Here is a 14313-nt window from a genome sequence, read left to right on the forward strand (position 1 = left end):
ACAAAGTCCGGTTAGAAATAGTATTCGTTATTTTTCTCCACATTTTATGAAATATAATAGTAATTATAATAATAATAAATATTTCTTTAAACATTGTAATTCCTACTATTTCTCTCTATTACTTATTAAATATATCCATTCTCTATTTAATTAAATTATTTTGTGCAAATGTGCGTGGACCGCCGTATTCTCAGGAGCCATTTTTAATCTTGTAAAGGATCAAAGAACTCGGAGGATTAAGAATGCAAGAGTTGAGATATTTTTGCTTCATTAAAATTTTATTTTTAATTTACCAAAGGCAATAATTCTTTATCATTCTCATTATTATTATAATAATTATCATCCAAGTAGAATTATTAATGTAAATCTTACTCGAAGGAAAATTAATGAATTTATAAATTTTTTCATTATTAATTCTCGCAGTGTAAACCTCTGAGCACTTTGATTTAAAAAAAAATCATTTTTTTTTTTACCGTCTTAGGACCTAATTTATTATCATACAATTCTAACTAATATATATATATATATATATATATATATATATATATATATATATTTATCTCCTACATACAGTACGCCGTTAATTAATTTATACCTCAATACATCGACTGGAAAACTCAATCAATGATCGAGATTAATATATTAATTTATAATAATATTTTTAAAACTTATTACTCTTCATCTGATTATATTACTTTTGTTTTAAATATAATAATATATAAATTTACATTGTATTATTATATTATCATTTCTTCTTACGCAAGAATTGTATATCATATATATATATATATATATATATAAATACAAGTATATAGAATTCGTTATATCACTCTCTTGTCAGTTATATATATATATATATATATATATATATATATATATATATATATATATATATATATATATATATATATATATATTTATATATCAGTTCGAAAAGTATTCAAATCACTGGCAAGTATTTTTTAAATATTAATATTATCATTCTTCACATCATAGATTTTCATATAATCTATATACCTGCGCTATAATATTACTTCAGCGCAGATATGTACAAGCGTATAAAAAAAACGCACATTGTTGTTATCCTGCATCGTTTAGGCATCCATACGCTTGTCTAATTTTATTAATTATCGATTATTTATTATTAATTACTTGCACTCATATTATTTGTTTATATCGCACTCGTTCTACTATTCTTCTTTTATTAGTTACCCTTGAAGAAATACATGTACTCACAAAAATACAATACATTAATTATCGCCTTTTTTTTTAGTAATTATTAATTTTTTAATAATATTTATCATTAGTTATTCACTCTATTCGTTCATCTGCCTGTTTGGCATCTTCTTTATTTCCCCAAACGTTATTACTTATTATCGTTACGACGGTTCATATACAATGCTTGTTTTTTTTTTTTTTATTTTTTATATTTATTCTAAAGAGTGGATTAATAATAAAACGCTTATATCTTTTTATCTGCAGCAGGCGTTAACTCTGGCATTTTAAATTTTATTATATTAATTAATCGTATTATACCACACGCTGGTTTTTATCCTTTAAATTCGTTTAAACCCCGAGCGCAATGATTACGATTTTTTTTACATGGAACTCTCCCTAATTGTTGGTTTTTAGTATCGAATATTTTGTGTTTTAAATAAAAAGTTAAACCTAAATTTTAACGTCAACAAATATTATCATTTTTTTATAATTTTAACTTATTTAAATATTAATAATTGTTAAGCAATAAAAAACGAATAGAATTTTTAAAAATAAATTTCGACATCAAGGTTTTACTTGTGTCTTTGGACAAGTTGCATACAATAAAAACATGATTATATAAATATCCAAAATATTCAATTAAAATTATCAATGCAATAAACCAAAATAATTACCTAAATTTAACATTAATTTTAATGATCGATGCATTCTATACCGTAAATTTACAATGATCATTAATAACATTCACCATAAAATAATAGTAATAATAACTAAATCGATAAAAACGTTTAAAATTATATTGAATAGTTTGTTTAGATAATTATCACTAAAGTAGATACTACATAAATAACAAACAACCGTATTTAATTAAAGATAAAACAGTTAAAAGTCAAAAGACGACGTTAACGGAAAATAATTAAAAGACATAAAATAAAAAAAGTGACAGCCAGTCTTTAAAAGATAACTGATAACTATTAGTTTAATCAATTAATAACAACAAAAAAAAATAATGTAAAATTGTAAATATATAATACAATATATAGTAGTCTTATATATGTGTGTATGATGCATATTAATCAGTGGCGTAAATCAGATTATAAATATAATTACAATCCGTGGCATCGAATAATCAATAAGGCACTGTTCACTGACAATGTCTGACTAGAAAATCAAACTATTATAATTTTGAAACATTTTTTAATCGGTCAGTTTTATCGATTATCAGTCGCTTGCAATCTTTATCATTAAATCTCCGTTTAGTTTCTATATAATAAAAGTTTAAGTAGATAAACAAACAAACAGGCAATTTATAAGATTCCGCGCGTCTACTTCTTCTCTATCTTCGAAGATATTTTTATTTAAATTTTAGAGATCAAAACGCGCAGGATCATCAATAATTAAAAATTAAAATGAGTGCGAGTGAACTAGACATTCGCTAATTTTAATAAAATAAAAATCAATAAAGTTCAAACAAAAAAATGCACTTATTCTTATTTTTACTTTAAAATTCTTTCATGTCTGCTTCACTCTCGCTCAAAAGTTGCAACAAAAAAAAAACAAGACTACTAGAGATCTATTAAAATGAACAGGATGCTCAGCGATTAAAACCTATCAATAATTAATCTATATATAATTATTATTAATAATTACTTAAGTCAATATGCAAAAATAAAATAATGAATTTATGTGGTTTTCATTTTCTTATAAGGCTGCATGATAACTCCCGTGCTGACGGGAATGGCAACCTGAGGCTGGGCTGCGATGGTAGCCGGATTACCGGCTTGTAATTGAGGAACCCCAGGTAAACCGGGACCAACCCCAGGCATGCCGTGAACCGCCATACCGGGCAACAGAGCGTAAGGATTCTGTAAATAGGGATTCGTGTGCTGCTGAAGAGCCGCAGTGCCTCCGGGCATCGATGTTTGCATGTAAGGCGAGGGTAAAATAGGGTGTTGTCTTATCAAGGAGTAAGGATTTAGCCCTGCGGCGCTGGGTCTCGGATAGTGTAACAAACCGGCGGGAAGATTCGAGGCAAGGCCCGCAGTTCCGGGAATCCCGTGAGCAAGGCCGTGCGGAAGAATTTGCCTGGACGCAGCGGCAGCCGCAGCAGCATTGTTAGCGGCAGCAGCGTGTACTGCAGCAGCAGCAGCGGCTCCGGACTGACTCATCGACAATGCCTGCTTGTTAAGTGCGACGCCGGTGTAGTTCAAAGCGTTCAGTGGATTCATTCCGTACGGCTGAGCTGCCTGGGAGAGTTTTATTGCCTTTGCGTAGTTTTTCTGGGCAACTTCCTTCGCGAGAGTCGCTTGATCTATGGCCGCGAAGCTGGTAGGGTTCATGCCCAAGGAATTCAGGACGTTGAGGTGGGCCATGTTCGCCATCGTGTAGTTGGCCATAGAGTTTACCTGGTGCTGTTGTTGCTGCATGTTTGCGATCGAGGCCTGGATTGAGTTTATGTTCGCCATCGACACCATGGTCGGCATCGACGAGTTAGTCAGATTGGTTATGCTAGGCATTGATGAGAGTCCGGCTAGGGAGGACATTGGATGGTTTATTGTTGCTGCTGTTGATGCGGAATGCACTGCTGCCATTTGGGGGACCTGGGTCGCTTGTGTGCTCGTGTGGTTCAATTCGGGAGAGTTCCGGGTATTACTTTCGTTATCATGGTTCGAGGCGGATATTTGTTTGGTTATATTAGTGCCATCGTTGGAGCCTAAGCCGCATCCACCTCCGCCTCCGCCACCTCCGCCTACGCTTGGTGGGGGCGGAGGTGGATTATTTGGGTCTACGAGAACGCCGTTTGTGTCGGCATTGCTCGAGGACGACGCTTGTTGGGAGGACGGTATTGATATTGAGTTTTGCGAACTCGCGATTGACTGATTAGAAGGTTGGGGAAGGGGTGGTGTTCCAGCGTACTCACATGACACAGGCACGAAGGGCTGCGGCAACTGCATTAATTGTTGATAGGTCGTCGCGCCAGTTGCTTGATACACTGGCATTCCGGATTTGTCGCCCGCGGGACGCTTGTATGGTACCATTCCCGGAAAGGCCTGGAATCAACAAGTTCGGTTAAGGTGATTAAATGTTTTTTTTTTTTTTTTTTTTTTTTTTATCTATGTTATTTATTATACGAGCTTATTTATTTATAATCGAGATTTTTTACGGTGTTAAATACACATGGTGGAGCGTTTTCCTGCAGTTCCGGATCGCTGCGACCGCTATTTAAATTTGGTCATATATACCGACCGTTTAAAGGTTTAAGTTTTTTTTTTTGTTTGTTGATACTCCGTTTTGTTTTGTTGAAAAATGCTTTGTATCGCCACGGACGCTCCATTTCAAAACAGTAACAGATACATTTTTTTTTGGTACTTTGTCATTATATCTTTTAGATAAAACTATCAACTGATACTAAAAATGTTGTAAATTATATGCTAAAAAAATTTCGAGGATATTTTGTTTCATGAGAAACATAAAAAATTTTTTTTTCAAAAAAATTTTAAATTGTAGATCGGATAAATTTTTAAAGAAAGAAAATTGACTGTTACTATGTTTTAAAATAAAGCAACCGAAGAAATAGTTAAAAAATTTTTGAAATATAAAAACGATACTTTGTTTATCAAAATTTTGCAGAAAAAAAAGTAACAAAATAAAAAAAAAATTAACTTGATTTGGATTTGTAAGAAGAGATGGTCGTAGCGCGGATTACATATATAAATAAATGAAATAATTATGATAAATAGTATAACCAATAATTATGTTGAATAGTTTTGAATCTTCACTTACAAAATTCTCGTAGTAGAATGATCCGAAGGACTTTGATTCCATCTGCAACAAAGACAGGATAGGTTTCAACGATTTTCGAGGACGTGGCAGACACGATTATTTTTCGTGCTTAAATACTTTGTTTTTGTTTGAATGTTATTTTGTTGTTCGTCGGAACAACCGGGAGGGGAGCAGTGGGTGCTAGTGCATACAAGTTGTGCCGATGACGCAGCTTGCGAAGACGTTCCCAAGAAACGAGGTTAACGTTGTTGTTGGACTAACTGTAAAATTTATTTGTATCTAGCCGTGAGATATTACTACGGAAATATCGTCGTTTTAGCTTGTTCCTAGATACGCCAAGTAAATTTAATAACAATTATCATTATTCTTTAAAAACAATACAAAACAAAAAAAAAATATATATATATATATATTTATCACGCCGTTCATTTTATTTAAACAAAATGAAAAACGATTGTGCAAAGCTAATGCTTTGCGAATGTTCTTTGAATGAGCAAATTTTTTTTTTACTGACATTACGTTCAACCAATTAAATGTTCAAAAAAAGCGCGAAATTGTGTACGATTAAAGCTGTGGCCTTTGAGGTAAAATAATAAAATTAAATTGTAATGAAATAATTGAATGGAAACAAAGCGATTATGCGAATTAAATTGTTTTTAGAGAAATAATTAAAAGAAGAAATATATTATTCAAGATAAATTATTGTTAAACAATGATAATAAATAATAATGATGAATTAACAAAATATAATGATAATTAAAATAAAATATTGAATAAAAGCAGCAAAATTTGTGATTACAAAACGCATAAATGCAAATGACGTGTGCAGCGTAATAAAATCTATTGAAGTATAATTCAATCGGAAGCTGCGGACAAGGTGCGTAAAGCTTTAAAGCCGATTATATTTACGGATCCTGATCTCTTTATTTATATTTAAGTTTTTTTTTTTTTTTTTTTTTATTATTTTTAGAAACTTAATATTTGTGATTGAAAAAAAAAAAATTTTCAGTTTTGTAAAATACTATTTCAAATTTTTTCAACCGTAATAAATTCTTCTCTAAATAAATCCGCGGTTTTTAAAATATTTTATTTAAAAAAATTTACTCAAAATGATTGAATTCAACAAGAGTAATAGTATTAATTAATACGGATAATAAAATAATGAAATGATAAAATGAAGCCTCATCTGATGGAATGTTATTTATAACAATTTGCTTTTTTTTGACGTCACTCTAAGACAATAATTTACTGTATATCATGGAGAAATTTAAAAATCGAGTAACAATACTATTATTGATGTACTAATTAATTAATGATATATTATATATTATATATGAATATACATAGATATTATATCTTGAGAAAACAATGTCTTGGTATAGAAGTTGTCGACAGGATGACGTCGGTTGCACCGTCACCTTGGGCTCGAAAAAGCACAACATGCATCACCGGCGCAAGCTTGAAATTATTCACAAAACCTCATTCACGTTATTTCGCTGTACTCATATGTACATATTTTCATATGAATACATATATGGGAACGAGTAGCGTGAATTAAAGTTTCAAACACATGTTACACTTTCTATTCCACCGTTAATAAATTTTATATCGCATAAGTTTTAAATATAATCATAAATCATAGTTCATATGATCGTTTATATGGAACAGTTGTAAATGAAAATGTAACGTATGCTAAAAGTAGAAGTTAAACATTTTTAGCTGTAGGATTTGCAAATAATTTTTTTTTTATTTTTAGTCTTTTCAATTGCTGTTGTTTTGTTGGTATTTTATGATTTTACTTTTAACTTTTTTTTTTACAATGATAGCAGTTGGATATTTGGAAAAAAAAAAAAAAAAAAAAAATTTTTTTTAACCATTGAAAAGACTTATTTATTGGCGTATAAATACAATACGAGGCGTAAAAGCTCTGGAAATGCGCAATAGTAATAGTAATATAACAAGCGAAAATAATAGATGTCCCGGATTCAAAATTAAATGTATAATTTTCGAGTTAATTATAAAATAATCTTGTGCAGTCTAGTCGCGAAATTATATTAAGCTGTTTAAAAATTATAAATTAAAGTAATTTATAATAATTTATTATAAATGAATTTTAAGGGCTTGAGCTCGAAGCGCACTCGGCAGTGTATTTACAGTCGCGTTTTCTATATTTAAAACTTAATAATATGCTAGAATAAATAACGAGCAATTACTGATAAAAAATTTGTGAAAAATCCAAAATTAGTGCATCAAAAAAAATTTATAAAAATAAAACAGTGAAGGCTAATTTTAATTGTAAAATAAAATAATTCAGTGAAAAAAAAAAAAAAAAAGAGGGTGTAATTGCTCGTTGTTTATTTGAAAAAAGGAAGGTGTAGGTCATGCAAAAGCCGTGGTACCATTAGCAGATCATCATTGGTGTCGCGCATCCGCTTCTTTCCGAGCTCAATGCTCGCCATACTCGGGTTCTGAAGTCCTCCGGGTACAGCCGCTGCCGGCATTCCTGACACTCCACCAGCCATAGCGCCCATTCCCGGCACACTTGACGATAACGATCCAGCCTGGATATTGCCCATTATCCATTTGTTTCCAGGCGTCATACATTTATTTTTTTTTTTGTATGTTTAATAATTATTTTTTTCCACAATAAAATGAATTTTTAGTGCAGCCGTTGCGTGGTTTATTTATTTATTCGCATGTGGCGGGTGGTGATCGGTCAGTCGTGCGTTTGAGATTGTTTTCGTCGGCAGTATTGTTTTCGCAGGCGTTAATTTTGGCAGGTAGCGAAGCGCACGAAGATTTGTATCAGCAAGCATGAAGCATCGTCAGCAAGAGGGCAAGATAAAAATCAAAAAAAGAAAAAAGAATAAGTTAAGGCTTTTAGGCAGAACATAGTTGTCGTAAACGTTTTTTACTCGTTTATTTATATTTTAAATAAATATTATTATTTTACTTATTCATCTAATAATAATAAGACTAAATTTTAATTATTACGATTAATGATGAATATTTTAAGTACAACAACATAAAACTTAAATAAATAAATCATTAAAATAGCAATCTATTATAAAAAAAGCGCATCCGTGGCATCGATCCTCGTAGCAATCTAAAGATATTTATGTCTGAAAATAAATGCACTTGTCAAAAATTTAAATGCCTGGTTATCGCGTGACCAAGATCGCATTTACTGTAAATAGCTGTTACTTGTAATGATAATTATGATTGTGATTATTATAATATAACTATTATTAATTATCAAATTGAAGTATAAATAAACTACCAAGATGTAATCTATGGACTCATAAATAGATATATATTAATTAATGTGGCAATAAGTTTAAAATAGTTTAGCGTTGATGCACCAGCGCACCCTCGATTATTGATACTGCCCTCCTGCAATTAATTATAGCTTATTCTCCCATTAAATTAGCATGTATTCAGATTTAATTATTATGCATAAAATAATGACGAGCCGCTATTAAGTGAGCAAGTTCATGATGAGGTTTTCAGCCAACTAAATAAAAATTTCAGTATTAAATATTATTAATTAAAAGTTTACGAATTTTTATAATTCTAATTATAATAATAACAATAATAATAATTATTATTATTATTATTGTTATTAATATATAATATTTGTATAATTTCATTGCAGCTCAGCATACCCATGTATTTTCTGAAATAAAGTAAACTGGATGTTATGTAGTTAGTAGAGTACACAAGTTTGATTGACTCAAGTGAAAATTTGTTCAATAATTATTATTTAAATAACTATTTATTTTCTGATGTCTATTGCGTCTGTCGTTGCGAGTGTTTACACAGTATATAGTTAATAGTGTCGTGCCATTTATCAGGTGAACAAAAGAGTGACATGTGCTTGTGCATATGCATGTGTAATTGTCGTTGATATTAATAACAATCCAGTAAGTAAAGTGTTCGATTATACATCTATGTGTCATGTTATCATGTGTAAGAGTAAGAGTGAGAGTTGGAGTGTATAAATGTGTCTGAGTATAGTAATGATTATGTGATGGATGTACTTAAGGATTACCGTATTTTACACGTGACAAACATCCAATTAAATGGTGCTACAACACCCAAGAGTGCACTGTCATATTTCATAATTTTTATGATAAATCAGCAACTTTATTAAAACAAATAACAATTTTTCTTTTTTCGGCTTTATATATATATATATATATATATATATATATATATATATATATATATATATATATATATATATATATATATAAATTTTTTTTTTTAATCTTTAAGGCAATAATATAATAATAGAGTTTTTAGGTTTATATGCACCCTTTGGTTGTTGAAAACCATCCGTAGAGAATGAGACTTCCCTGCCAACAAGCTGGACTGCCAGAATCCGTGCGCGATTTCTTCAGACGTGTCCGAGGAGGATGTGGGCTGGGTCATCGGTGTCGACGTTGCTGAAAATTTTTTGCTCTTCCGGTAGTAGTCGAGTGTCAAGAATGGGAAAAAACAGTTGAGATAATAGCAGCAAGTTAAGTATGTAGGGAACGAGATAAGAGAAACAGATAATCTGAGATTTAGAGATGTCGTTTGCAGATTTTAAATAAAAATATAATTTTAACCAAAGAAGACTTTGACTAGAGAACTTTATATTAATAATCATAATAATAATAAAGTAAAAGAAAAAAAAAAAACAACAGAATCTTTAAATCAAAGGTAATAAATAAATTTAAAAGTTCCAGCGGTGTTATTATTGTTGATCGAGCTCTCGTTTCAACCAGTATTGAGCAGTTTCTTCAATTCGGTTACTGACGGACCAATAAATTCCAACGAGGCGCGTAATGCAAGTACGTTATTTAGCTCCAAGTAACTTTGTTTTTCATTTCATGCGATTAGATATTTTTTTTTACTCAGTAGACACAAAGGATAATAATAGAAGATAAGATATAACAAATAAAAATGATAATTAAATTTTCAACGTAAATAAATGAAATTGAAAATAATAAATGGAAAGAAAATGAAACTAAAGTTTATTTGACAGAAGATCAGTTCCGAGGAGAAGAGATGCACGAGGTATATTGTAATCCTCGTTCGAATTAATGAAGTTTTCAGAGCTTTCCATGATCTCTTCTGGTCCGTTGTTGTTGTCGTCATCGTCGACGTTGTTGTTGTTGTTGTTGTTGTTGTTGAAAGAGAGCCGACAATAAAGTCGAATGTAATTCACGAGAACAGATCCTCGGACCTCCATTTACGAGCGTATGTTTTTTTTAATTTTTTTTTGTGTTTAAAATATTTTTTTTATTACTTTTTTTATTTTTATTTATGGATTTTTCATGTGAATTTTTTCCCATTTTTGCTTGACTCCGAGATTATTTCAAATACGAGTGTAGAGGCGCTTTGTGTTGGAGCAGCAAACAGCAGCAGGGTTGATAGCCGGGGTTCGTGCAGCACAGCTTGTCAGCAAGGTTGTGTTTTTATTTGTATCATTCATGATAGGTACTTTAACTACTACGTTTTATATACAATTTTATATCCATTCGTCGTTTCCACTTGACTCCAAGAAAAATCCACTCCCAAATATTTTATCGTTTTTTTTTTTTAATTTTTTAATAAATAATTCAATTAAAAGTTTCATTTGTTATTGTATTAATAAATTTGAGACATTATCGAGCTTATGTAAGTCATTATTTATTATTAATAATAAATAATTAATCAATAAAAAAAAAGGATTTCGTGGAAGTGAGTGAAAACGAAGCGACCGGATAAAACAACGAGGTATACGCATTATTTATTATGTAGATAATCAATCAGGTGAAATTGGTGTATTGCAACTAGATATATATATACATATATATATATATATATATATATATATATATACATATATATATATATATATATATATATATATATATATATATATATATATATATTTATATATTTTATTTGCACCTGGATAGCTGCGATAGGCTGCTAGAAAGAGAGAAATAGAAACAGTGGTGTTGGTGATAATAAAAAAAAAACGATATTCGGGTATTTTTAACTACTCACTACATAACTACTTTAATGGCTTTACGTCAAACAGGATAGATTTACAAACATAAAAGCGAACGATCGAGAGGTCAGAATTTTTTATTTTATTTTATTTTATTTTGGTATAATGTTAGTTTTATTCTGACGTCTGTATCGAATGTAAAGAGCACGACTGCTGCGTTTGAATTTAATATTATATTAAAGATAATAATATATACAAAAGTTTCTTTAAATATTTTTTTTTTTTTCATTTGAAATACTGTTTGTGTGAGTGTACACAATTCTAAATTGAGATGCAATGTTACGCAGTGGTCGAAGCTTCTTTAATGCAAAACCCAGCAAACCAGGAGAGGATGAAAGTGGATAAAAAAACTAAATATAAATAAAAATATTTTATGAAAGTTTTAAATTTCGGTACTATCAATATAAAGAAAATCAATATTCAAGGCATTTGCCTTTAGAATTTTTCAATAATTTTTGTTATTAAAAAAAATTAAAAAAAAAAAAAAAAACAAAAATGAAAATAAAAATCAACAGAGAATAAATACTTGAATGCATTAAAATCTATCGTTACTTTTTGTACTGTCAATTACTATAAATATCGAGTGAATTTAACGGACAGTTATATAAAAATAAAAATAAAAAAAAAAAATATGAATTTAATAAAAACTGAATAAAACGTTTTTTGGAGGGTCGGTTAACTAAAAAAGGATATTATTTAAATGAGGATATTTAATAATAATTATAACAATAAAGATTAAGGATTGAAAATAAAAATAATAGAGAAAGAAAGAAGAAAAGAGAGAGAATGCATTACCGCAATGCTAGCCCGAGATTGTGCGGCCTTAATGTGGGCTTGAAGGTGCAGAGGGGGGTGGAAATAGCGGCAGGGGTCCCGATTGCATCGGCCCTTGACAGCGTCCATGCAGACCGTCACAGAACCGTCCTCGTTCGCCTGCACCGTCTCGAGGGGGTGCGCAAACCGGCACTCCGTCTCACCGCGTTTGCACGCCCCACGTTGAAACTCGCGACATACCTATAGCAAGAGCGAACAACACGCATGGCATAGCACTCTATCTATGTGGCTTCACTGTAGTGAAAGATAATAAAAGGGGGTGAGTAAATTGGGGGCAGGCCAGGTCAGTGGCTAGGCAGGTTTGGGGGATGCAAGGGGTTTTATTTAATATGGAGCTTGTCAACTGGGGATACAATAGATGGATATGGATGTATATACTGTTGGTGGTATATAGATGGATAATCAAGGGATGACATGTAATCTAGAGGCATTTCAGGATGATAGAGTGTTCAAGTTATAGATATACATAATTTATTTTTTATAATGGGGCTAGTTTTATTTTTAGGGAATTATTTAAGTAATATAATTTGTATGATGGAATGTTAGTTTTAAATTTTGATTTTAATTATATTTTTTTGACTAACGTTGATAATGATTTTTGTTATTTGCTGTTGTATTACGACAAATTTATATTTTCAATTTTTAGAACCAAATTTTAAGCTTCTAAGCAACTAGAGTTTAGAAAAAAAAGTGATAAAATCAGTAAACATTTAACCATTTTTAAGTTTTATATAAAAAATGAATAAGTACAAAAACAAATTTATATTCCGAGTTTTTTTAAATTTCGATATTTGATTTGGCGAAATAATAATTTATCTGTGGTGTTAAACTTAATTTTATCAAAAAATTTTAAAATTTTATTTATTATTCAAGTAACAATATTCTACCAATATTTAAATCGAGTGTTTTGCTAATTAAACTACTTCATCCATTTAAATTAGTATTTTATTTCCATTAAAGTAGACATAGGGGTTCTAAATAATGAAAATATTAATTAGCCTTAAAAATAATGATCAAAATAGAAACGACTATTGAATTCAGTTGAGAAATAAAAATTATATTGAAATAAAGCCCTAACATTCAACCATACAAATATCTACATACCCAATGATAGAAAAAGTACCAAACAAACAAATGATATTAATGATGATAATAATAATAATAATAATAATAATAATAATAATAATAATAATAATAATAATAATGGTACGGGTTCAATTATTAGATAGTTAATCTACTTAGGCAAAAGTTCTCATAATTGTGAATATTGGTCGACTGTTAACGAGATTTAAATTTAAATGAACATTACTTCGACTGCACTGAGGATAAATAAATGATACACGCATGTATGTACGTATGTTATATGTATCAGTGCAGAATACACAGATTTATTGAGTAATGATAGAACGTCACTGGAGAATTGATACATCAGTGATATTGATTTAGCGGAAAGTCAAACGATATTCACATAGAACGAGAACGTGATTGCTAAAGGGACTAACTCTAGTATAGCCGGAGTGTGTTAAACAGTAGCAGCAGCAATGGCTCATACCAAATGGGTCCACTGTGCAGCTCTGAGGGATATACAATACGCTGCTGTGTCGGTCGTTTTGTATTGTAACAATATTACAGGGTGATGTACATTGGGGGATTCTCCTGGTACTAGACTTAAGGGCAGACCAGCCGGGATAGGGAGCATAGGGGACCAGACTGGAGTATGAAATTAATATAACATGACTGAGAGAGTGAGCTAGTGAGTGAGTGAGTGAGTGATAAATTGAGTGACTGAGGCAGAGACAGACAGAGTGAGGTGAGGAAGGAGTTGAGTCATTGATCGATTGTTCCGATGTGAATTTTGGTCTGACGATACTCTGATTGTCACTGAAATCTACCTTGTCACGCTTAGCTTACTTTACTTTGCTTGGCTTAGCTTACTTTACTTTGTCAATTAAACTCTCAGTTCACTGATTGATTCTAGCATTAATTATTAATTATCATATCAAATACATAGCACTTGATTCAATTGATTAACTACTCTCAAGCTAAATCATTTCATTTAAATTACTGACAGATATATTTTTATAAATATATATGCTATCAAACGATCAAAGATTATCTTTTTACAGTTACGTTTCTTTCTATTAATTCAGCCACTACATTGTAATGTTTTACGGTTACTACCCTACTAAACGAAGCTCACGATAACGTGAGTAACTACAACATTATACAAATTACTCTAATAGTCGCTTTACAATCTTTTAATGATTAATAAAATAATAAATAATTAATACATTGTTATCGTTATCAGCTTAATAACAATGATAATTTTTTTATTAATTATATTAGTATTATTAATATTATGTCCTTGATATTGAAAATTTTTCGTTTATTTTTAATGAATTTTAAATTTCAAAAAATAGTTCTTTCTCATT

General features: G+C 30.3%; 1 protein-coding gene and 1 long non-coding RNA gene across 4 annotated transcripts in view; one reads left to right on the forward strand and one right to left on the reverse strand.

Annotated features, from left to right (window-relative positions):
- Positions 1–559, forward strand: part of LOC141531339 (uncharacterized) — an 11016-nt gene extending 10457 nt beyond the window's left edge. Inside the window, exon 3 of the long non-coding RNA XR_012479911.1 lies at positions 1–559. This exon is cut by the window's left edge and continues 4452 nt beyond it. This is a non-coding gene — a long non-coding RNA (uncharacterized LOC141531339).
- Positions 560–937: 378 nt separating this feature from the next.
- LOC141531336 (uncharacterized) overlaps positions 938–14313 on the reverse strand; it is a 314633-nt gene continuing 301257 nt past the window's right edge. For all 3 annotated transcript variants that reach the window (XM_074249085.1, XM_074249083.1, XM_074249084.1), the window contains exons 7-10: positions 11843–12061; positions 7401–7562; positions 5002–5043; positions 938–4268 (exon numbers count right to left, since the gene is read on the reverse strand). In XM_074249085.1, coding sequence (XP_074105186.1) covers positions 2901–4268; positions 5002–5043; positions 7401–7562; positions 11843–12061 — 1791 coding nt within the window. In that variant the 3' untranslated portion in view covers positions 938–2900. The remainder of the gene's footprint in view (positions 4269–5001; positions 5044–7400; positions 7563–11842; positions 12062–14313) is intronic.

This window comes from Cotesia typhae, unplaced genomic scaffold, assembly GCF_013202065.1.
Source record: "Cotesia typhae breed Kobodo isofemale line unplaced genomic scaffold, CoteBio_Ctyphae contig_5, whole genome shotgun sequence".
In the NCBI taxonomy this organism is placed as follows: Eukaryota; Metazoa; Arthropoda; class Insecta; order Hymenoptera; family Braconidae; genus Cotesia; species Cotesia typhae.